The sequence below is a fragment of the Cetorhinus maximus genome, chromosome 4, assembly GCF_964194155.1.
Source record: "Cetorhinus maximus chromosome 4, sCetMax3.hap1.1, whole genome shotgun sequence".
Taxonomy (NCBI): domain Eukaryota; kingdom Metazoa; phylum Chordata; class Chondrichthyes; order Lamniformes; family Cetorhinidae; genus Cetorhinus; species Cetorhinus maximus.
The window spans coordinates 161,312,132-161,337,907 of NC_135882.1; the positions used below are offsets into that span (position 1 = coordinate 161,312,132).

The window sequence follows — 25,776 nt, forward strand, 5'->3', positions numbered from 1 at the left end:
ACTGTATTGCAACATTGCAAGGAAAATAATGGTGCGCATCTCATATCGACAAAGGTCCAGCACCTTTTCCTGTCACCCACCAAGTTCCCCCTCACTTCCTTAACCAACACCACATTATCCTTCATCTCTGCCTTACACATCCCCTGTTATCCTTGACCCTATAATACTATATATCTTTATCTCTGCTCTCCCCCCTCAGCTCCTAACCGTCCAAGTGCAGATGCCCACTCTGATCCTGACCCCTCCTGTCCTCAAGGCCACTGTTAACCTGACTTTTCACAACAACCCACATGAAACCCAACAATACCTGACCAAGACCCTGCCATTCCCAACCTACAGGACCCTGTCATTGTCACCTTACCCTCTGCCTCCCAGTACCCTAATCTTAATGCTCAAGACCAAAACCTCAACATTAAAGGCACCACCCTTTTGACTCTTCGCTCTGCCACCATCACTGCCCAGACAGCTCCTCCCCCAACCAAAAGAATGACCAACACCCACTTGAGTGGATTAGCCTGCCTGTCTTAGCTGTGGACAGCCTTCAGTATTCCTCCCCAGACAGCATGTACTCTCCCTCCCTGGACAGCCTGCAGTATCCCTCCCTGGAAAGCCTGCAGTATTCCTCTCCGGACAGCCTGCAGTATCCCTCCCCGGACAGCCTGCACTAACCCTCCCCAGACATCCTGCATTAACCCTTCCCAGACAGCCTGCATTAACCCTTCCCAGGCAGCCTGCACTGACCCTCCCCGGACAGCCTGCACTATCCCTCCCTGGACAGCCTGCAGTACGCCTCCCCAGACAGCCTGCAGGATCCCTCCCCGGACAGCCTGCAGGATCCCTCCCCGGACAGCCTGCACTAACCCTCCCCACTCAACCTGCATTAACACTTCCCGAACAGCCTGCACTCTTCCTCATATAACAAAAATGCTGAAAATCTGAGTAGGTCTGGCAGCATCTGCTAGGAGAAATACAGAATTTTACAGCCCTGTCACAATGGAAATGGGGCCGTAAAATGCAGTGAGCCATTCTAAACTCCAGTGACATTGGCAGGACCGTAAGATCCTGCTGGTGTAAAATCCACACAATGTTTCGAGCTACTCTTCTTCAGAGCTAAAGCAAAATAGAAATGTGATGTATTTTATACTGTTTAAGAGGGAGTGGAGCAGGTGGAGCATGATAGAAGGTCAGGGATAGGTGGGAGCTAAGGAGCAATGATGTAGAAGGCAAAGGGAATTTTAAGGGTAGTGGTAAAGACTAAAGAAGGTGCTGAAAGTGGCATAATGGTAAGAGCAGAATGTGTTAATAGCGTTCCGTGAAAGCAAAACACAGAAACCAGTGACAGATGGATCTAGAGGGTGCGAGGGGTGGTGGTGAGTGGGGGTTAGGGAAAAAGAATTATGAAACAAATAAAGAAATAACAATAAGCAAAAAATTTAAAATTAAAATAAAAAAACAAAAAAAGACAAAGAAAGAAAAACCAATTGGATTAATAAAAGGGGTAAAGATGGGGGAGAGAGTTCATGGTCTGAAGTTGTTGAACTCAATGTACAGTCCAGAAGGCTGTAAAGTGCCTAATCGGAAGATGGGGCACTGTTCTTCCAGTTTTCATTGGGCTTCACTGGAACATTGCAGCAGGCCAAGGATGGACATGTGGGCGGGCATGAGAGCAAGATGGTGCGTTTAAATGGTAAGCGAAAGGAAGGCAATGAGATGAAGATGTGTTTGGTGGTGGCATCATGCTGGAGCATGCTGGGGAACTGGCAGAGCATGATCCTTTGAATGCAGAGGCTGGTGGGTTGAAATGTGAGGACAAAGGGGGCCCTATCATGGTTATGGGGGGGAGGAAAAGGGTGAGAGCAGAGGTGTGGAAAATGGGCCAGACATGGTTGAGGGCCCTGTCAACCACAGTGGGGGGGGAACCCTCAGTTGAGGAAAAAGGGAGACCTGTCAGAAGCGCCATTTTGGAAGATGGCATCATTAGAACAGATGCGACAGAAGCGGAGGGACTGAGAGAATGGGATGGAGTCCTTACAGAAAGCAAGATGTGAGGAGCTGTAGTCAAGGTAGCTGTGGGAGTGGGTGGGCTTGTATTGAATATTGGTAGACAGTCTATTGTCAGAAATGGAGACAGAGAAGTCAATGAAGGGAAGTATGAAGGTGAGAGAGGGGTGGAAATTGGAAGCAAAATCAATACATTTTTCCAGGTCCAGATGAGAGCACGAAGCAGCACCGATGCCATCATCGATGTGTCAAAAAAAGAATTGTGGGAGAGGACCTGAGTAGGACTGAACAAGGAATGTTCCATAAACCCCACAAAAAGACAGGCACAAATGGGGCCCATGCAGGTACCCACAGCTTTTATTTAGAGGAAGTGAGACAAGTTAAAGGAGAAATTGTTCAGTGGGAGAACAAGTTCAGCCAGGCGCAGGAGAGTGGAGGTGGATGGGGATTGTTTGGGCCTCAAAGAAGAAGCGGAGAACCCTCAGGCCATCCTGGCGGGGGATGCAGGTGTAGAGGGATTGGAAGTCCATGGTGAAGAGGAGGTGGTTAGGGCCAGGAAACTGGAAACTGTTGATATGACATAGGACATCAAAGGAATCGCGAATGTAGGTGGGAAGAGACTGGACAAGGGGAGAGAGAATGGAATCAAGATAGGAAGGAATGAGTTCCCTTTGGGGCAGGAAGAGGCTGACACAATGGGTTGAACGGGACAATCATTTTTGTGGATTTTGGGAAGGAGGTAGAAGCAGGCTGTACGGGGTTGAGAGACTACAAGGAGTTGAGGGAAGATCTCCAGAGGAGATGAGGTCAGTGACAGTCCTGGAAACAATGGCTTAATGTTTAGAGGTGGGGTCATGGTCCGGAGGAGGTAGGAAGAAGTGTCTGAGAGTTGTGCTCAGCCTCTGCAAGGTAAGGGTCAGTACTCTAGACAACAACAGCACCACCCTTGTCGGCAGGTTTGATAACAAAGTCAGGGTTGGACCTGAGAGAATGGGTTGCAGCAAGTTCAGAAGCAGACAGCTTGGAGTGGGTGAGAGGAGCAGAGAAATTAAGATGGCCAATGTCACAGCAATAGTTCTCAATGAAAAGATCAAGAGCAGGTAAGAGGCGAGAGGGAGGGGTCTAGGCAGAGCGAGAATACTGGAGGCAGGTGAAAGGATCCCTTGAACAGGGGGAGAGAACTCCTGCCCAAGGACGTGTGCACGAAGATGAAGGCAACCGAAGGAGAGTTCAGCATCATGCCGTGCCCTGAAATCCATTGAGGGGAGGGCATTATGAGAAGAAACTGAGTCCTTTGCTGAGTACAGAATGTTCAGCATCAGAGAGGGGAAGGTCAGAGAGTATGGTGAATACACGGCAAGAACTGGGATAAGAAGAAGGGATGGGGTCAGAGGGATGGGAAGGGGTGGTGAGTCCTGGATGGGCGTTAGTACCAATAAGTTGTTGGAGATTGCGTTCCTTAATAACTGAAAGGGAGAGAAAAAGTTTCTTGTTAAGGTGTCAGATGAGATGAAGAATAAAATGAAACTGGGGGCAAGGGCATCGTTGAGATAGGGTGAGTTGGTGCTGCTGGGGAGAGAAGTCGAGTGTGTACATATCACGGTGCATGGCACTGAGTGTTGATCTCAGGATGAGGCGAGAAAAGCAGTCTAAGGAATGTTGTGTATCCTGGAGATGCCTGTAATCTGAGGTGGATTCGAAACTAAATCTAAGAGTGACTTGTTAGCACAGTACAGGCCGAACTGGCCAAGTCCTGCTAGACTGGGTCTACGGCAGGTGGCGAGGGAACCAACAAGAAGGAAAAACATACTTTACCTCATCCTCACCAACCTGCCTGCCACAGATACATCTGTCCATGACAGTATCGGTAGGAGTGACCTACGCGCTGTCCTTGTGGAGACGAAGTCCCGTCTTCACATTGAGGATACCCTCTATTGTGCTGTGTGGCACTAACACCGTGCTAAATGGGATAGACGTCAAACAGATCTAGCAACTCAAGACTGGGCAGCCTTGAGGCGCAGTGGGCCAGCAGCAGCAGCAGAATTGTACTCAACCACAATCTGTAATCACATGGCCTATCATATCCTCCATTCTACCATTAGCAATACAAGTCAGGGGATCAACCCTGGTTCCATGAAGAGTGCAGGAAGGCATACCAGGAGCAGCACCAGGTATATCTAAAAATAAGGTGTCAACCTAGTGAAGTGACAACACAAGGCTACTTACATGCCAAACAGCATAAGCAACAATTGATAGACAGAGCTAAGTGATTCCACAACCAATGGATCAGATCCAAGTTCTGCAGCCTTGTCACATCCAGTCGTGAATGGTGGTGGATGATTAAACAACACACTGGAGGAAGAGTCTCCACAAATATCTCCAACCTTAATGATGGAGGAGCCCAGCACGTTAGTGCAAAAGATAAGGCTGAAGCATTTGCAAGAGTGGATGACCAATCTCAGCCTCCTCTGGAGGTCCCCAACATCACAGATGCCACTCTTCAGCCAATTCGATTCACTCCACGTGATATCAAGAAATGGCTGAAGACACTGGATATTGCAAAGGCTATGGGCCCTGACAATAGTACTGAAGACTTGTGCTCCAGAGCTTGCCATGCCCCCAGCCAAGCTGTTCCAGTACAGCTACAACTCTGGCTTCTACCCGGCAATGTGGAAAATTGCCCAGGTATGTCCAGTACACAAAAAACAGGGCAAATCCAATGCAGCCAATTGTCGTCCCATCAGTCAACTCTCAACCATCACTAAAGTGATGGAAGGGGTCATCAACAGTGCACTTGTTTAGAAATGATGCTCAGTTTGGGTTCTGCTAAAACCACTAAACTCCTGACCTCATTACAGCCTTGGTTAAAACATGGACAAAAGAACTGAACTCCAGAGGTAAGGCAACATCAAGGCAGTATTTGACCAAGTGTGGCATCGAACAGCCCTAGCAAAACTGGGGTCAATGGGAATCAGGGGGATAACTCGCTGCTAGTTGGAGTCATGCCTAGCACAAAGGAAGATGGTTGAGGCTGTTGCAGGTCAATCATCTCATTTCCAGGACATCACTGCAGGAATTCCTGTGGGTAGTGTCCTAGGCCAAACCATCTTCAGCTGCTTCATCAATGACCTTCCTTCCATCATAATTTGGAATGTTCGCTGATGATTGTACAAGGTTCAGCACCATTCATGACTCCTCAGATACTGAAGCAGTCCATGTCCAAATGCAGCAAGACCAGGACAATATCCAGGCTTGGGCTGACAAGTGGTAAGTAACATTCACGCCACACAAGTGCCAGGCAATGACCATCTCCAACATGAGAAATGTAACCATCGCCCCTTGATATTCAATGGCATTACCATCGCTGAATCCCCCACTATCAACATCCTGGGGATTAGCCATATAAGTACCATGGCTACAAGAGCTGATAAGAGGCTAGGAATTGTGTGGCGAGTAACTCACCTCCTGACTCTCCAAAGCCTGTCCACCATCTACAAGACATTCACTCCGTCCACCACTGACAAACAATGGCGGCAGTGTGTACCATCTACAAGATGCACTGCAGGAACTCACTAAGACTCCATAGACAGCACCTTCCAAGCACAAGGCTACTACCATCTAGCAAGACAAGGGCAGCAGACAAAAAGGAACACCATTACATGGAAGTTCCCCTCCCAGCCACTCACCATCTAGGCTTAGAAATATATCGCTGTTCCTTCACTGTTGCTGGGTCAAAATCCTGGAACTCCCTCCCTAATAGCACTGTGGGTGTACCTACCTACACCACATGAATTGTAGGGTTCAAGAAGAAGCTCACCACTGCCTTTTCAAGGACAATGAGGGATGGGCAATAAATGCTGGCCCAGCCAGCGAAGCCCACATCCCTTGATCGAATAAATAAAAAAAGTTGCACTGCCACCACCTGGTCTCAAGCATAGGATGGCATTTACAGATGGTCCCCAAAGAAGACAACGCAGCAGCTACTCACTGGTAATCGTGGAAGAAGGCTACCTCGCTGGGTGCACATCACTTATATGCAGTCAAAACTGTGAACATCCTAATTTCTCGCTGGCGGAGAGCTTAATTTGAAGGGCGCACTTAATTCTGGCAAGGTGGTTTTTTAATGAGCATGCATGACATGCAGATGTATGCAAAAGGATTCCCAACACTGTTTGTCGGGAAGCTCAACCCGCCTTTAAAGTCCCATAAACAGAATTGCAAAAGCTGATCCTACTGTCGGGAAACTGATTTTTGGTCTCCTGCCAAATTACATTCTCCCAACCGCCAAGCTTGCCACTGCAGGCAAGCCTGGATGATTCCAGCCTTTGTATCCTCCTCACAACTTGTTTTCCCACCTATCTTCATATCATCAGCAAATTTGTCTACAATATAGTCGGTCCCTTCATTCAAGGCATTAATATAGATTGTGAATAGTTGAGGCCCCAGCACTGATCCCTATGGCAATTCATTTGTTACCATTTGCCATTCTCAAAATGTCCCTTTACCCCGGCTCTCTGTTTCCTGTTAGTTAACCAGTCCTCTATCCATGCTAATATATCACCCTTAACACCATAAACCTTTTTTGTGTAGTAACCTTTTTTGGTGGCACTTCATCATATCCCTTTTGGAGATCTAAATACATTACATCTACTGGTTGTCATTTATCCAACCTTGCTTGTTACATCCTCAAAGACCTTGAGAACTTATTTGAAATTCACTGCTGTTGCACAGGTTTCCTGGGGACTGGGAAATTTGGAAGTGAAAGGGAGGCAGAAATTGACAGCTCCCAAAAATGCTCCTTGTAGACCAGGCCCCACAAGGAAGCCTTTGTTCTCCCTCAGACCAGATTCGCATGCCTTCCTTCACCACCCTGCCCCACTGCACTGTTTGCTGACCTACAGCCTCAACTGCCCACCCCTACCAGCCCTCCAAGTTGTGGACTTTCCCCTCCCAATTTCAACGAATTGTCCACAAAGGTCACAAAGGCTATCCTGCAGCTGATGTTCTTGTTCATTTAGCTGGCAGCAAAATGTTAATGAGATCCTTCCATTAAGATCAGGAGGACTTTTTGGGTTTTTTGGCTGTTTTCAGCCTCACCCAGTATCCTCCCTGCCTCTCCATTGGAACCAGGCTCTCTAACAACTATCACAAATCCTACTGTCTTTCTTGCTCCCTCATCCCTTGAGAAAATTTTAACTGCTACTCCTGACAAAGTTCCAGCTAAACCACTTGGGTCATGGTCGCGCAGCAATCTGTAGCATATACTATTTATTCAGTTAATCAAACAAAAGGCCACGCTCAACCAAACTTCCCTTTATTGTGTGTGCACAGGAATCTTTGCACACTGAACAAACAGGCTGCAAACAAAGGAGAAAAATTGGATGGAACGTTGCTCCCGGCTCAGCCATAGTGTGTTTGCAGTTTTTTTTGTTCATGGGATGTGGGCGTCACTATCGCTGGCTAGGCCAGAATTTAGTGCCCATCCCTAATTGCCCTTGTTCAGAGGGCATTTAAGAGTCAACCACATTGCTGTTGGTCGGAAGTTACATGTAGGCCAGACCAGGTAAGGACAGCAGATTTCCTTCCCCAAAGGACATTAGTGAACCAGATGGGTTTTTACAAAAATTGACAATAGTTTCATGGTCATCGATAGACTTTTAATTCCAGGTTTTTATTGAATTCAAATTCCACCATCTGCCATGGTTGGATTCAAACCTAGGTCCCCAGAGCATTACTCTGGGTCTCTGGATTACGAGTCCAGCGACAATACCACTCCACCAGCACCTCCCCGTATCCAGTTTCCAGGTTTTTTTGGGAAAAAAACAAGAAAAAAAGCTGAAAATGCACAGCAAGTCAAGTCGCACCTGTGCAGAAACAGAAGTCAGTCAGTTGCTGTTCAAAGTAAATGCTTCAATTCCATTTGGCTTCATGGTGAATGAGCAGAAAATATTTGGCCGTTTTATGAAGAAAAATAATCTCCAAATGTAAAAAAATAAAAATGTTTTCATAAAACCGCTAGATAAAATTAATAACAGAGTATAGTATTGGAAATGTACTGTAAAACCGACAGTATAAAGACTAAAAGTCTTGAAGCTTTAAGATCCCCACTGTTCCACTCCAGATCGGTGAAGGATACACCCAACCTAATCCCATCCTAAACAGACAGGAAATCACTTTAGATTTCCTTTAAATGCTTTATCATATTTATATTGAAATTATTACTCCTTTTTTTTGAGACCACTTTAAACTGGTTTAAAAGCACTGCCAGATAATTATGCTTGGCACAAAAGAGGCATTGGTCTGGCTAGATGACACTGAACCGTGTTTCCCGGTCACTAGAAATCTGTTCAGTTCCTATGCATTGACCTTACTGATTAGGTAATATATTTTAGTATTACTGAGGTCAGCTACGAGTAAAACTTCTGATTCTCTCTACCGTCCCCTTACCATGGCCTCCAGGTTAATCTCAGAAAAACAGTGGCTTCATCTCCGATTGAGCCTGGACACCTAATCAAAGCTCCAGGGCACAAGATTTCAATATGCCATTCTCACTCAGTGATTTTTATTCTGATTAAGCATAACATTCCTGGGTAAAATAACTATGCATTTATCAGCAATCATCAGTGTATTCATTTTATGTTCTTGCAAAACTAGTTCTTTCAGAGCTAAGTATTAGCTCATAAATTTAAGCAGTGTTGCAATGTGGATACAAATCAAGTGAGAACTAGATTGGGACTGCCAAAACTGAGCTCACTTAAGATTCTAAACAGCTGTCAATGAGAGAAAATTTTCACTTCTTTTCCCAATGTTGGATTTGAACCAGAAACAAAAGCCTATAAAACAGCCAGTTGGTCTGTCCAGCTTAACCTAATACTTTTTTTTAGGTAGCTGTGCCACTGGCAGAATTGGCAATATTGCAAAAAAAGAAATGGGGCTCAAAGCTTTTGAATAAGGGACAAACTGTTGTGATTCCTTGAACTACATTACCTGTTAATGTTTTAATACTGGAAGCATTGGAACTGCATTGAGTTCCTAAACAGACTGTAGGCACATTTCATAACACAGATTTTTTTTTTCTTCTTCTATGGGATGTGAGCGTGACTGCCAAGACCAGCATTTTCTACCCATCCTAATTGCCCTCGAGAAGGTGATGGTGAGCTGCCTTCTTGAACTGCTGCAGCCAATCTGGTGCAGGTACACCCACAGTGCTGCTGGGAAGGGAATTCCAGGATTTTGATCCCTTGACAATGAAGGAATGGCCATATATTTCCAAGTCAGGATGGTGTCTGGAATCCACTGCCCGAGAGTGTGGTGAAGGCAGTTTCAATCGAGGCATTCAAAGGGTTGTTAGAAAAGGGAGAATGTGTAGGGTTATGGGGAGAAGGTGGGGAAAGGGGAGATGGTGGGGAAACAGCACTAGGTAAATTGCTCATTCAGGGATCCAGTACAGACACGATGGGCCAAATGCCCTCCTTCTGTGCTGTAACAATCATGTAATTCTGTGTCTGGCTTGAAGGGGAACTTGCAGGTGGGTTTGTTTTTCTCAGGCGTCTGTTGCCCTGTCCTTCTAGGTGGTAGAGGTTGTGGGTTTTGAAGGTGCTGTCAAAGGACCCTTCACGAGTTGCTGCAGTACTTTTTGTATACAGAACAAACTGCTGCCACTGTGGGCTGATGGTGAAGTGAGTAAATGTTTAAGTTGGTGAATGGGATGCCAGTCAAATGGGCTGCTTTGTCCTGGATGTTGTCAAGCTTCTCGAATGATACTGGAGCCACATTCAGTGGAGAGTATTCCATCACATCTCTGACTTGTGCCTTGTAGATGGTGGACACCTTTGGGGAGTGAGGAGGTTAGTTATTCACCAAAAGATTCACAGCCTCTGACTTGCTCTTGTAGCCACAGTATTTATACGGCTGGTCCAGCTCAATTTCTGGTGTTTCAGGATGTTGAGAGTGGGGTATTCAGCAATGGTAATATCATTGAATGTCAAGGGGAGATGGTTAGATTCTCTCTTGTTGGAGATGGTCATTGCCTGGCACTTGTGTGGCATGAAAGTTAATTGCCACTTAGCAGCCCAATTCTGAATGTAGAAATAGGAAGATAGGGAGAATCAACGCATGGCTTGAGTCATGGTGCAGGAAGGAGGGCTTCAAATTCTTGGGCATTGAAACCAGTTCTGCTGGCAAGAAAGGAGAAGGCAATATCCAGTCTCCAGTGGAACTGGAAAGGTAGCAGAAAAATGATTTAAGAAAACAAAAAACATATTGGACCAGATCTTCCAGTTTGCAATAATGCCACAGCGGTTGCAGTTGGCCATGATTAAAAGTATGGCCTTACCTTTCTTGCCCTTCCAGTATGCCCATAGTGAGGAGTCAGGCATCTTTGCCATGACCAGGACTGGTGAGGAGAAGAAGCGACAAGCCCTCACTTCCTCCTGATGTCACCAGCTCAAGTAATCCCCTTAAAGACAGCAGGCTTTTGGTGTTATCATTTTTTAAAGCTCCTAAAGGTTTTATTTTAACCATTTCTAATGTTTAACACTTTTAATTGCTGTTATGAGTTTATGTTGGGGTTGCTGGGGGCGATGATGGGGGTTGGGGTGGGTGGGGGGGTGGAGGAGTTGGGGCGTGGAGGACTGAGGGATGGGGATGTGCAGTGTAAGGGGTGTAAAGCAGTTGAGCATCATTGGGGGTGACGGGAGTGAGCATTGACAGGAGGCGTTGGTTAGAGGGGGCATGAGCATTGTGAGGGATGAGAGGCGTCGGCATTATTGGGGGTGCATGAGGTGAGCATTGTTCGGGGGGGTTGGGGTGAGCACTGTAGAAGGTGCGGGGGTGAGCATTGTTTGCGGTGTCAGGAGGAGAGGCGAAGGGAGGCTGCATTGTCAGGGATGCGAGGGGGTGAGCATTGTCGGGAGGGTATGAGGGGGGCTGAGCATTGTTGGGGGTGCTGAGGGTGTGAGAATTGTTGGTGCTACAGGGATGAGCATTGTCAGGAGGGAGGGTGAACCTGTGGAGGTTGCCAGGGTGGGGAGGGGTGCTTATCAGGCCCTCTGGGTACACCACGCACTGTTAATCACTGTCCTATCCCTGAGATTAACAGCGGGAGAAGGATAGGGTAAATAAATTAAGCCCTTCAAGACTAAAGTCAGTATTAGAGACATTCTCAGATGGGCCAGGCGGCTAATTTTCTCCATCAGAATTTTAAACTTCTCAGGTAAATAATGTGCATGTGCGCTGGTTGGGACTTCCTCAGAGATCAGCAGCAAACATCTCAACATTCACCACTGTTGTCATTGGATGATCCAGGCCAGTATTTCAGATACCATGGCCCAGTTTTTCAGTTGCCATTAAGGTCAAGAACTGGTGCAAGTGCGATTTGAAAGTCTATTGTTCCTGATGCCTCCAGGATGACTTCAATTTTCAAAGCGCACTTGGGGAAGAGGGTGTTGGGAATCCGTTCGCCTCCAATTAATGCCCTGTTAAGCTCTTTGAAGAGCTTGTTAACGGACCGGGAGGATGAGAATGTAATTTTCAATTTCGAAATTGGCAAACCTGAACAGTCTGGTGCATGTTAGTGCACAACATTCGGGCTCAATGCAGAGGGATGTTAAAGTTTTTTTTATCAGGTATAAAATCTCATCACCTTGGGGATCTTGCAGCAGATTGTGTGCATCACCTCTCATTTGGGTATGGCCACTTTCATGCCAATTAGGCTGCTGGTCCTCGAGCTACCAATTCTCTTCTGCAAAACAGTAGCAGGCCAAATCATGGCTGCCGTCTGCATCTGCTGCTCCCGGGTGGGGCCAGCACAGGCTCCACTGGCCAGAAGATGACCACCAAGGTCATCAAGGCCAACAAGACTGCAGAGTCAGTAGGCTGCCTGCAATGCCAGTGCCAGTGAGGGTGGGCACCAAGACATAGCTGGAAACGTAAGTTAAAGGCGCCAGGAGCACGAGGATAGTTCACGGGTAATTTTCTACTCATTTATGTTTAGTTTATATGTTTGCTGGCGTGGACATCAACACCAGTAATGGTAATGTCATTATGCATTCAATGTAACAATAACGTTAAATTTGCTTTGGTTCCGATGGCCTGAGTATGCTTCACCTTTTTTCTTTCTGGTGCAGGGTACGTCAGTATGTAATGCTGGACGTGAGTGGCTGGATACTTTATTGCACAGGCATTGAGTGAACTTTGGCTGCAAATGAAAGGGTCATTTCAGACATCCTAGATGGAGGCGGCAGTCCTGGCATGAGGTGGAAGTGGATCTTTGGCAGCCAAGCTGAAGGAGTGTGGGATCAAGGCGTCCCTGGCGTCCCTTTCCTGGAGGTTACCGAGGTCTGCCTCCACACCCTCAGCGTTCTCCTCACTGTGCTCCTCTTCTGACTCATTATTGGATTCATCATCTGTGGCCTGTGGAGCTGTGTCAAGATTCTCTTCCTCCTGTGGGCCTCCCCTTGCCAGTGCCAGGTTGTGGAGGGCGCAGCATGCAACCACTATCAGTGACACCTGCTCTGGGGGGTATTGTAATGCACCCCCTGAATGGTCCAGATGTCGGAAGCGCATCTTGAGAAGACCTATGGTACTCTCTACCACCGCCTTGTGGAAGTATGACTCCTATTACAACGCTGCTCTGCCTCTGTTTTTGGGTGGTGGAGAGGCGTCATAAGCCACCTTTTCAACAGATAGCCCTTGTCACTCAGCAGCTATCCATCCAGTCGGACTGGAGCACTGAAGAGCCTCGGCACCTGGGAGTGTCTCAGGATGTAAGCGTCATGGGAGCTGCCAGAGTACCTTGCACAGACGTGCAGAATATGCATCCTGCGGTCACACACTATCAGAATGTTCATGGAGTGGAATCCCTTCCTGTTGACGAAGGTACCCGGCTGACCCACTGGCACCTTGATGGCCACATGTGTGCAGTCGATGGAGCACTGGATGCGGGGGAATGCAGCAATCGCTGCAAAACCTCTCGCTCGCACAGCCTGGCTGGCCTCGTCCATACAGTAAAGAATCAATATCAGTAGCCGCCTGAACAGAGCTTCTGTCACCAGCTTCAAATAACTGTGGGCAGCTGATTAGGGGACTCCACACAGATCCTCCACTGAGCCCTGGAAAGAGCCAGTGGCATAGAAGTTGAGGGCCGCTATGATCTTCAGAGCCACTGGCATGGGGTGTCCACCCACACAGTCGGAGCTGATCTCATGCCCAATCATCAGGTAAATGGACGTGACAGTCTCACTTGAGAGGCGGAGCCTCCTTCGGCATTGCACCTCAGACATATTGAGGTAGCTGCATCACGGCCTGTAAACCCTGGCAGCAGGATAGTGGCATCTTCTGCGGCCCCTTCCACCTTGGACTTCCTGCTGACCCTTCACCCCTTCTGCCTGGGCCTATCCTCCCACAGGTCCCTCTCCTGAAAGCTGCATTGGGACACGTGGCCTCCTCTCTCTTCTGTCCCTCTCTTCCTCTTCAGAGGAGGTGCCACCAGCGGAGACCACAATCCCCATTACCAGGGTAACGGAAGGCAGTCTGATACCTGGAAGGGTCCACACGGTCTGAATCCTCTGGGGGCCTTGGAGACACCAATAAGTCCTGAAATGAAGCCTGGAAATGCTAACAATGAAGCCCGAACAGAGATGAAACAGCTAAGTACCAGTAAGCAACCAGCAGCAAACTATCTCCAAAACTCCTCACTACTCACACTGGCAAGGCTGCTGACCCTTTTTATCCTGCACTTGGATGAGGTTTAGCAAATTGGCAGCTGCCCGCCTGTCCATTTTGCCTATGTGACGAGCACAAAATCACATAGGCAATGTAAAATCTAGCTGAATTGCCTTTGTAATGGCCTTAACTGGCTTCGTAATTGATGGTGGGCGCGGCTCCAACTCCCGTGCCTGCCGACCAAAATATCGCCCAAGTGCGCAGTGATGCTGTGACGCTTGCCCAACATCATCATGTGCTATTTTAAGTTCAGGCAGATTGGGCACATGCCCAGCTGCTCAAAATTCTGAAAAATTCTGCCCATAGAAAATCCAAATAATTCAGTCCTTTCTTGATCGTGGAGGCCAAATGTAGATCGGGCAAACACTTTGCTAAACTCTTACATTTTTTCCACAAATGTGGCCCTGAGTTCATTGTTGCTTATCATTCTCCAACCCTCTACCACTCTGATCTCTCTGCCCTTGGCCTCATATATTATCCCAATGAACTTGAACACAGCACCTCATATTTCAGCTGGGCAATTTACAGCCGCCGGGCCCTAATATAGACTTTAACCACTTCTCACCTTAGCCACAGCTCCCATTTTCTCTCTGACAGTACATGCTGATAATGTTGGATGGGTCTGCCAGCACTTTCCAGGCATAGAATATAAGAGCAGGGAGATTATGGTGGAACTGTATAAAACGCTGATTAGGTCACAGCTAGAGTATTGTGTGCAGTTCTGGAACCTGCATTATAGGAAGGATGTGATTGCACTAGAGAGAGTGCAGAGGAGGTTTACCAGGATGTTGCCTGGGCTGGAGAGATTTAGTTATGAGGAGAGATTGGATAGACTGGGGTTATTTTCCTTGGAGCAGAGGAGATTGAGGGGGGACATGATTGAGGTGTATAAAATTATGAGGGGCATAGATAGGGTAGACAGGAAGGAACTTTTCCCCTTGGTGGAGGGATCAATAACAAGGGGGCATAGATTTAAGATAAGGGGCAGGAGATTTAAAGGGGATGTGAGGAAGAATTTTTTCACCCAGAGGGTGATGGGAATCTGGAACTCACTGCCTGAAAGGGTGGTAGAGGCAGAAACCCTCATAACATTTAAGAAGTATTTGGATGTGCCCTTGCGATGCCATGGCATACAAGGCTATGGGCCTAGTGCTGGAAAATGGGATTAGAATTAGGTACCTGTTTGACCGGTGCAGACTCGATGGGCCGAAGGGCATTTTTCTGTGCTGTAGACCTCTATGACTCTATGGAAGAGGAGTATGTTGTTGATTGGGTAGGGATCCACTCACTGTCAAGTTCTGCATTCCTGGTGTTAATCTGCCTCTTTCCTTCCAACTGATACCTGCAGCACTAAAACTTGTTCCACTTTGCTGGGTTTTCACACTCTCCTTTGTCAACTTAGTAATATTGCTTTAATTGTCCACATATTCTCTGGATCTCATAAATATGCTTCTTATTTCTCAAGTTACTCAAGATAATGCAACTCTTGTAGAATTGTCTGACTTCCTGAATTTAGGGGTGTGTGGTACAAATTGTAAGTATTTTTCCTGTAATGATAATTATCTTTTGAGTTTCAATTTTTTTATATTAATAGTCTTTAGCTTCACCTGTTGCTCAAATTTTTCACCTATGAAATGGAGCAGCAAAATGAACTCCACTTCCTTGACGTACTATTTGAGAAATCTGCCGGGGTATTCTCTACCATGGTCTACTGCAAGCCTAGATTCACTGGTCAATTGGAATTCTTACAGTTCCACACGCTATAATATTGATCTTAATGGCAATCTTGTAAATAGGATCCGAGTGATTTGCTCACCACGCAAGCTTGATGCTGAAATAGGACACATCAAAGGCATCCTGTAGGATAATGGCTACCCTAATCAGATCATTTCATGCTGTATATCACGCAAACTCATAAACAGGCCTAAGGTGGTCACTTTCGGCCCTGAAAAGTGTCCAGCTTACCTCAGATTACCCTGCAAGGTATCTCAAAATTTGAGCAACAGGTGAAGCTAATTTTTTCATGCTGCTAATATGCAGTAGCAACACGAGTGGTATTCGCCACCGACAGGATGCTGCCGTCAAGACAAAAAGGCGTTCTGCCTAAATGAGTAATGCGGTACATGAATTTCAGTGCCAGTGCAATGCTAGGTACATAGGCCGTATGTCCCAAATACTGGTGGATCATGTCAAAGAGCATGTCCCAGTTACTGCTCGCAATGGGCAGGTCCAGACTAACCAGCCCATGCTTTTGAAAGTCAAAACACAGAGTCTAACATTCCGCAATTGGACAACATTTGCGAAAGAATTCTCAATGTGCAAAGAATTACGGTGACAACCAATTTAAGATTGTCAGTTGGGCACACATATTAAATATGTATTTAATAGAACTAATTTACAGGGCTATGAAGAAAAAGCTAGGGTGAGATACTAAATTTGACAGCTCTTTCGAGAGCCAGCACAGGCATAATGGGCTGAATGGCCTCCTTCTGTACTGTTAAGTTTTATTATTCTATAATGTCTATTTATTGCATTAGTAACCAACAAGTGTCTCATGAGCTGCATGCAACTCCCAAGAGTAGCATTTTGTAACAATTCAAATGTAAAATTACTTTATGAAATATAAAATTCTGAACAAAACAGACATGATCAACCACAATAAAAAGCACATTCTTTTCATGAGAGAATCAGAGAGGGAGAGTAGATGGAGAATTAAAGGAAGAGAATGCCTCCACAACTGCCCAGTAAGATATATGTTTTCAACCATGGGTTGAAAGGGATCATATTCAGAATAGGGAGTGACAAGGTATTGGAGGTGTTGGCACGCTTAAAAGTCGACAAATCTCCAGATCCGGCTGACTTGTGTCCCAGACTGCTGAGGGAGGCAAGGGAGGAGATCGCAGGGGCTCTGACCCAAATCTTTAATTCCTCTCTGGCCACGGGGGAGGTGCCAGAGGACTGGAGAACAGCTAATGTGGTTCCGCTATTTAAGAAGGGTTGTAGAGATAAGCCAGGGAACTCCAGACCAGTGAGTCTCACGTCTGTGGTAGGGAAACTATTGGATAAAATTCTGAAGGAGAGAATCTATCTCCACTTGGAGAGGCAAGGTTTGATCAGGGATAGTCAGCATGGCTTTGTCAAAGGGAGGTCATGCCTAATAAATTTGATTGAATTTTTTGAGGAGGTGACCAGGTGTGTAGATGAGGGTAGTGCAGTTGATGTAGTTTATATGGATTTCAGCAAAGCCTTCGTCAAGATCCCACATGGGAGACTTATAAAGAAGGCAAATGCACATGGGATACAGGGTAATTTGATAAGGTGGATTCAAAATTGGCTTAGTTGTAGGAGACAGAAGGTGATGACAGAAGGCTGCTTTAGTGACTGGAAGACAGTGTCCAGTGGTGTACCACAGGGATCCGTGCTGGGTCCTCCATTATTCGTTATTTATATAAACGACATTGATGACTATGTGAGGGGTAGGATTAGTAAGTTTGTGGATGACATAAAGATTGGCTGGGTGGTTAACAGTGAGGTTGAGTGTCTTGGGTTACAGGAAGATATAGACGGGATGATCAAATGGGCAGATAAGTGGCAGATGGAATTTAACCCTGAAAAGTGTGAGGTGATACAGTTTGGAAGGAGCAATTTGACAGGGAAGTATTCAATGAATGGCAAGACACTAGGAAGTTCTGAGGAACAAAGGGACCTTGGCGTGTGTGTCCATAGATCTCTGAAGGCAGAGGGGCATGTTAGTGGGGTGGTGAAAAAGGCATATGGGACACGACTTTATCAATCGAGGCATAGGTTACAAAAGTAGGGAGGTCATGTTGGAGTTGTATAGAACCTTGGTGAGGCCACAGCTGGAGTACTGTGTGCAGTTCTGGTCGACACATTATAGAAAGGATGTGATTGTACTGGAGGGGATGCAGAGGAGATTCACCAGGATGTTACCTGGGTTTAAGTTATGAAGAGAGGTTGGATAGACTTGGGTTGTTTTCGTTGGAGCAGAGAAGGCTGAGGGGCAATCTGATCGAGGTGTACAAGATTATGAGGGGCATGGACAGGGTGGATAGGGAGCAGCTGTTCCCCTTAGTTGAAGGGTCAGTCATGAGGGGACATAAGTTCAAGGTGAGGGGCAGGAGGTTTAGGAGGGATGTGAGGAAAAGCTTTTTTACCCAGAGGGTGGTGACGGTCTGAAATGCGCTGCCTGGGAGGGTGGTGGAGGTAGGTTGCCTCACATCCTTTAAAAAGTATCTGGATGAGCACTTGGCACTTCATAACATTCAAGGTTATGGGCCAAGTACTGGTAAATGGGATTAGGTAGGTAGGTCAGGTGTTTCTCACGTGTCGGTGCAGACTCGATGGGCCAAAGGCTTCTGCACTCTGTGATTCTGTACACAATTTTCAAGTTGCTGCCTATGTCCTGGCTGTCAGGTAACACAAATCAGATCTGAATGTATGAATATATGAACTGACTATCTTCTGGGAAATGCAAAAAACACAGAAAAACCCATTTAGGTAAATTCCACTCCGACTTCTTTAAGGAATCAAACTGCTCCAGAAGACAATGGTGTCGTCTAAGCTGACTAACTATTCGCTCTTCTTCTCTCAAGTGCAAGAGGACATAGATCCCAGATTAAATGTGGAAAATTAAAGATATACAGCAGAATAAACTTTGTTGCACAGACGTTTGTAAGGCTGTGGAATGTAGTACCAGAATCGGTGATGGAAGCAGAGACCACATTAACATTTAAGAATTGGTCAGAGAGGTAGATGAAGTTTTGTTCCAGAGGGTGCATGTGAAAGCTCTATGAAAATTATTGACTGTTAACCAACCAAATTCCCTATCTATAAATTTTAGAGACATGAGTTTTAGTTGCACCATGTCCGTCCCTATTCAGGATGGAAGAAACTCATTATCCATTTCAAAAGATTTAGTTGAGGTTCATTCAATCATGGTAGTTTGTATGAACAATATTACTCACATTCGGTAGTGCATCTAGCAAAACTATTTTACAAGTCATTATTTTTCTGATCAAGCCTTTAATTCAGTTAGAAATGCAATCAATTGCTGCAGTGAAATCTTAAGTATTAAATATATGCAAAATTAAAATATTGAACCAGGACAGTAAGACAATAGATTGAATTTTACCACAGGCTCCAGGACCCCACGCTGGACAAAATGGGGGTCCCTAAGCCACACTTGCCAGCAGCAGGACTGGTTCAGCAATGTTTCAGAGGTGGCCTCCTAATTGACTGCCTCCAGGCTCACCATTTAGTTAAGGACAGCAGGTGAGTTGTAGATGCTGGCGACCAAATCAAAGGTCTGGCAGCTTTGAAGCCTCAGCTTCCTACAGGCAGATGTCTACGCTGCTGAGGCAGGATGGGAATTCACCCTGTCTTGGAACTGTATCACCGTTCCCTCACTGTGCTAGGACAAAAAACCGGCCATCCCTCCCTAACAACATTGTGGCACCTACACCACATAGAGTGCAGCAGTTCAAGAAGGCGGCTCAGCACTCTCTTTTCAAGGGCAATTTAGGATGGGAAATAAATGCTGGCCTTTCCAGCAAGGCCCGCAACAAATGAAGTAAAATCAAAAACATTAATTCCTAGGCTATCACCTGCTATTAAATGCAGCCATAGAGCTTGTATACAAAATAATAATTCAAAATTTCTTACCTTGCATTGTCTTTTTTGCGGGTTCAGAAAAAAGTGGAATGAGGAGGAGGAAAATGAGGTACACAAATGATAGCCCATTGTATCGGAACAAACAAGCTGAAAGACAAGTGAAAAAGGATAATTATTTCTGCACTGTGAGAAGTAATATGGATTAATGTTTATCATCAAAAGGCACATTATGGATTACTTATTTGCCCAACGTTTGAGTAAAACTTATTAATAGAGATAATAGTGAGATAGCTTTCTCATGTATCATTTGAAAGATAGCCGGTGGGATATTCCGCACCCACCCACATGCCGCCGCGATTCTTCTGGTCCCACCACAAGTCAATGGACTTCTGGTTGGGGCGCCGCCTTGCCTGTGGCGGGTCCCGCCCGCAACGGAGCCAGGGAATCCCAGCCAGTTTCTTAATTAGCTACCAATTTTAATTTTTTTTATTCATTCATGGGATGTGGGTGTCGCTGTCTCGGCCAGCATTTATTACCTAGCCCTAATTGCCCTTGTTCAGAGGGCATTTAAGAGTCAGCCACATTGCTGTCGGCCTGGAGTCACATGTAGGCCAGACCAGGAAAGAACAGCAGATTTCCTTCCCTAAAGGATATTAGTGAACCAGATGGGTTTTTACAACATTCGACAATGGTTTCATGGTCATCATTAAGACTTTTATTTCCAGATTTTTTTATTGAATTCAAATTCCACCATCTGCCGGGTCCCCAGAGCATGACCCTGGGTCTCTGGATTATTAGTCTAGCAAAAATACCACTACGCCATCGCCTCGCCATAATTTTAATATCTCAACAAAAGTGAAATACTGTGGATGCTGGAAGTCTGGATTAAAAACAGAAAATGCTGGAACAGTTCAGCCATTCAGGCAACATCTGTTGAGAGCAAAATAGAGTTAATTTTCCCAAGCGGATTTCAATCCCAGCATTGGCCTCAATTTTGGGTAGGGAACCCTGAAGTGGCCACGGTAGGGCGTTGGTCACAATCATCCCAGAGCCTGCCAGTTAAGAGGCCATCCCTGGAATTATGATCTATTTAAATTTGGCAGGAAGAACATGGAAGTAGGAGGCTCAATAGAAGGGCCCATAGCAATGTCCGGCCGGCAACACTGCTAGGAGATGGGCATTGATGAGGCTCAAAATGGAGGCGATCTCAGCAGTAATGGGAGAAATTAGAAACAACTCAAGGCCGCAGCTATCATGCTGTTATTGTTGAAGGAAAGCCCCTGCACAGCCCCTCCAACGCTTGTAGCCATGGCTTTGGCTGTTGCATCCAAACAGATTTGTGTCAGGGTGAGTGAAAGGAGGCATCAATGGCCGTGGCATACCCCCAGGATGCCACCTCCAGTTAAATGACTTACTCTGGCCTCATCAGGGGTGAAGGGCGGCAGGGGGAATGGAGGTGGATGATCCACCATCAGGAATATCCCACCTGCGTCATCACCTTTCCCCCAATGCAGCTAGGCAGCCGCTGGACATTAACCCTGTCTCGTTCAAGTACAGGAACACTCTGATGGCCGAGCTCACAAACTATTTTACAACTTTGCTCCAAGTCCCGCCACTTAGCCCACCTCTGCAGGACCAGGAAAATTCATCTCAAAGTTTCAGGTCGATGACTTTTTTTCAGAATTAATGAAAGGTTATCAACCTGAAAAGTTAACACTGCTTCTCTCATGCTGCTTGACCTGCTGGGTATTTTCTGTTTTTATTAAATATTCAGATATTAATTGAATAGTGTTATGATCCTGGACCAGAGCCCCAAATTTTTGGTTAGGGACCAGTAACATTTTGTTTAAGGTAGACAAAGATTGAGATCCAAGGTATATACTAAGAATAAAGCCACAAGATTCCACAGTTTTTGAACAAACTAAACTTTACAGTACAAGGTCTGAAAGCTAAAACAATTTACAATATCTATCTTATACTCTAACATTCAGAATCAACATGAGAGACATGTGAATTAGCAGGCAAATTGTGGTCGAACACACTAAATTCCACAATGGCATATGCAACCAAGACAGATCCCACAAATTTCTCAACAACCCACCCAGATGTCAGTAAACACTGTGAGTCAGCCAATCTCTTTGAAACTCTGTCTCTCTCATGAGGGATTCCAAATTTTTCACTATTGAAAATCAAGTCTCTGAATTCCCTCAAAGCTGCTCCAACTCGGACTGCCCCAATGACTGCTCACCTCACAGGATTCAATCTCGTCTCCTGAGGCTATGTGCCCCCGGATTCCCGAGACTGCACTCCAGAACCAACTCACAGGCACTACTTCATCTCTTCAGCCACGCAAAGAACACTAATGCTCCAAAGGGTTACCCTTGTCCAAACAGCCCTCAGCACGGAGTCACCAATTTCCGGCTGCCTCTTCAGCTCTCCAAGGCTTCTCTCAAACCCTCTCTCCCTGAAGCCTGTCAACCATTGCAGATTTACAACTTGGAATCTCTTTCCTTGCTTCTCCCCCTGGTGGTTTCCTACCAGTGGTCTTCTCCTCCCAGTGGCTCCTTCCCCAGTCCTCTCTCTGTGGGACCTCTCCCTGTCTCCTCTCCTTGGGTTCCCTCTCTGGGTTCCATCTTTGGGACGTCTCCCTGTCCCCTGTACTGGGACTCCTCTCCGGTGAGGTGCCCACTCCTGGGTCCCGTGATCCAGGTTTTTGCACTGTTAGGAAATATATAGCTTTAAGTTTAATTTATATTTTGTATTTGGGTGTTAAGAAAGGTGAAACCTGGCTTTAGTTTCATTTAAAAGTTTTTTATGAGTTGGGTGCAGTCTGGGGCCCTGTTTGTAAACACACATTTTTAATAAGGTTTTACAATGCTTAAAGTGAAGAGATGGGTTACCAAGGGCTTAGTAGTTTAGTGAAGTTAAAAAAAAACATAAAGTAGAAAAAAACTGTGCTGTTGCCTAGCAACAGAGGTCCAGAGACACACAGAGAGGCAGGGAAATACAGAAGGGAGTTCAGTAAGTGTTTGTATACCAAAGAGTCAGGCAGAAGATCTAATGTCTCTAATAAGAAATCCTGCAAGTCCGCTGGGGAACTGAGTTTAAAGAACTCATGTATTTGCTCTGAAGTTTAAATAATAGTAAGTTTAGATTACGGTTTTTTGGGGTGTCTCACAGGGAGATGCTAGCTGAAGAAAAGCATCTGGTGAATGTTCAGAAGTCCACCAGAAAAAAAATTTGAAACTGAGCTAACCCAACCAAGAAACCTTGGTGTTGAGACAGGAGTAAATCTTCAATGGGGTTTTGTGTCTGTAAGGGTTGCATTATTGGAGCAGGAGGCTTCACAAATATCCCCATCCTCAATGTTGGGGGAGCCCAGCACATCAGTGCAAAAGATGAGGCTGAAGCATTTGCAACAATCTTCAGCCAGAAATGCTGAATGGATGACCAATCTCGGCCTTCTCTGGAGGTTCCCAGCATGACAGATGCTGGTCTCCAGCCAATTCAATTCACTCCATGCGACATCAAGAAATGGTTGAAGGCACTGGAGACTGTAAAGGCTATGGGCCCTGACAATATTCCAGCAATAGTACTGAAGACTTGTGCTTCAGAACTTGTTGCACCCCTAGCCAAACTGCTCCAGTACAGCTACAACACTGGCATCTACCCTGGAAAATTGCCCAGGTATGTCCTGTACACAAAAAGCAAGACAAATCCAACCCAGCCAATAACTGCCCCATCAGTCTGCTTTCAATTGTCAGTAAAGTAATGGAAAGGGTCATCAACAGTGTTATCAAGCAGCACTTGCTTAGCAATAATCTCACTGATGCTTAGTTTGCGTTCCACCAGGGTCACTCAGCTTCTGACCTCATTACAGCCTTGGTTCAAACATGGACAAAAGAGCTGAACTCCCGAGGTGTGGTGAGAGTGACTTCCCTTGACATCAAGGCAGCATTGACCGAGTGTGGCATCAAGGAGCCCTAGCAAAACTGGAGTCAATAGGAATCAGGGGGAAACTCTCAGCTGGTTGGAGTCATACCTAGCACAAAGGAAGATGGTTGTTGGAGGTCAATCATCTCAGCTCCAGGACATCACTGCAGGAGTAGTGTCCTAGGCCCAACCATTTTGAACTGCTTCATCAATGACCTTCCTTCCATAAGGTCAGAAGTGCGGATGTTCGCTGATGATTGCACAATGTTCCGCACCATTTGCGACTCCTCAGATACTGAAGTAGTCCATGTCCAAATGCAGCAAGGCCTGGACAACATCCAGGCTTGGCTGACAAGTGGCAAATAACATTCACGCCACACAAGTGCCAGGCAATGACCATCTCCAACAAGAGAGAATTTAACCATCGCCCCTTGACATTCAATAGCGTTACCATCACTGAAACCCCACTGTCAACATCCTGGGGCCATTGATCATAAACTGAACTGGACTAGCCATATAAATACTGTGGCTACAAGAGCAGGTCAGATGCTAGGAATCCTGTGGCAAGTAACTCACCACCTGACTCCCCAATGCCTGTTCACCATCTACAAGGCACAAGTCAGACATGTGATGGAACACTTTCCAATTGCCTGGATGAGTGCAGCTCCAACGACACTCAAGAAGCTTGACACCATCCAAGACAAAGCTGCGTGCTTGATTTGCACCTCTTACTTAACATTCACTCCCTCCACCGCCAACATACATTGGCAGCATTGTGTACCATCTGCAATATGCACTGTAGAAACTCACCAAGGCTCCACTGACAGCACCTTCCAAACCCACGGCCACTACTATCTAGAAGGACAAGGGCAGCAGATACATTGGAACACCAACATCTGCAAGTTCTCTTCCAAGCCAGTCACCATCCAGACATGGAAATATATTGCCATTCCTTCATCGTCGCTGGGTCAAAATCCTGGAACATCCTCCCTAACAGGACTGTGGGTGTACCTACACTGCAAGGGCTGCAGTGGTTCAAGAAGGCAGCTCACCACCACCTTTTCAAGGGTAATTAGGGATGGACAATAAATGCTGGCCTTGCCAGCGATGCCCACATCCCATAAATGAATAAAGAAAACAGATAAAAGGAATAGTGCGGGTTTGAATCATTTTCTTGTAACTGTATTGAAATCTTTCCAACCTTTTTGTCCAATGTAATATTATTCATTTTCTCTTACTTAATAAACGTTTTATTTTTTGTGTTAACAGTATACTGGCAGACTCTTGTGGATGTGTTCAGTAACTGACCTCCATGGTTTCTAAAAAAACAAAGTTAGGATTTACCAAACCAGATTTCACCCTGGGATCTGACTTGTCTGGTATTAACATCAGCTGGGGTCATGATAGCGCTATTTCTTCCCATGCAGGTGCATTGTCCCCTGCCCAAAGAACTCTAAAACACGAGATTGTGCATGCGCAACTCACTCCCGATCCACGCATGCACAGAAATTCGCGAGGCATGCTAGGACTTGTCGTTCCCAGCCTCTGCATGGGAATCAGTTCAGTCAGGATTCTTAACAATAGCCAAATAATGTAGCCTTAAGGCAATGGTGCATAAACATCTTATTTGTTCAAAATAATACATTCATCATAAGATAAGGCATTTGGGAATTATCCTCCATCATGCTAAATCTATTATACTTAATAATATCATAGCTATCACATTTGTTTAATTGTGGACAATTGGAGCTCCTGTTCATACAAATTCATCCAGAAAGACGTTCTCTCAGGCTCAACTTTTTCCTTATTAAAGTTGATGTTAATGTTACCAGCATTCGGTTATATACCAAAACATTAATTTGGGAGTCTTACTTGCACAATATTGCATAGGTGGCCTAATATTTTAAAAGAACACTCTTCCTTGATAATCAAGTTCAACTAAACAAAAATTCCATGGGCAGAATTTTCTGTCTGTCGGGCGGGCCATGTGTGAGCAGGCGCGGTCCTGATCGCTGCCCGTGATCGGGTCCACGTCGCAATTTTACGCGGGCGGGCCAATTAAGGCCCGCCCAGCATAAAATGCAGCTCCCGAGGGCAGCAGGAGTGGGCGGGCGGGACTGCTATGACCACGCCGGCCTGTTTAAAAGAGCTCCTGCAGCCTTACAAAGGCTGTCAAACATGGCCAGCAGAAGGGCTTCCCAGAGCGCTGCTGGTGAGCAGGCAGGCAGGATGGTAGGGCAGGGGGGCACTGTGCCCCTCGTTTCTCAGGCACGTTCCTTGAGGAGGCGGCAGCACAGTGGGAGGTCCTCATTCCCAAGGAGGGGAGGAAGAGGCCCCCCCACATGACCAAACGTGCGTGGGAGGAGATGGCAGAGATAGTGAGTTCCAGCGACATGGTGCAGCGCACCTGGATTCAGTACCACAAGCGTTTCAACAACCTATTGCGCTCGGGAAGGGTGAGTACCATGTTGGCATTGGTCACTTAAC

General features: G+C 46.1%; 1 protein-coding gene across 1 annotated transcript in view; it reads right to left on the reverse strand.

The window, feature by feature from the left end:
- LOC144679989 (piezo-type mechanosensitive ion channel component 2-like) overlaps nt 1-25,776 on the reverse strand; it is a 1,019,816-nt gene that overhangs the window by 813,995 nt on the left and 180,045 nt on the right. Inside the window, exon 2 of the mRNA XM_078541050.1 lies at nt 19,408-19,503. Coding sequence (XP_078397176.1) covers nt 19,408-19,503 — 96 coding nt within the window. The remainder of the gene's footprint in view (nt 1-19,407; nt 19,504-25,776) is intronic.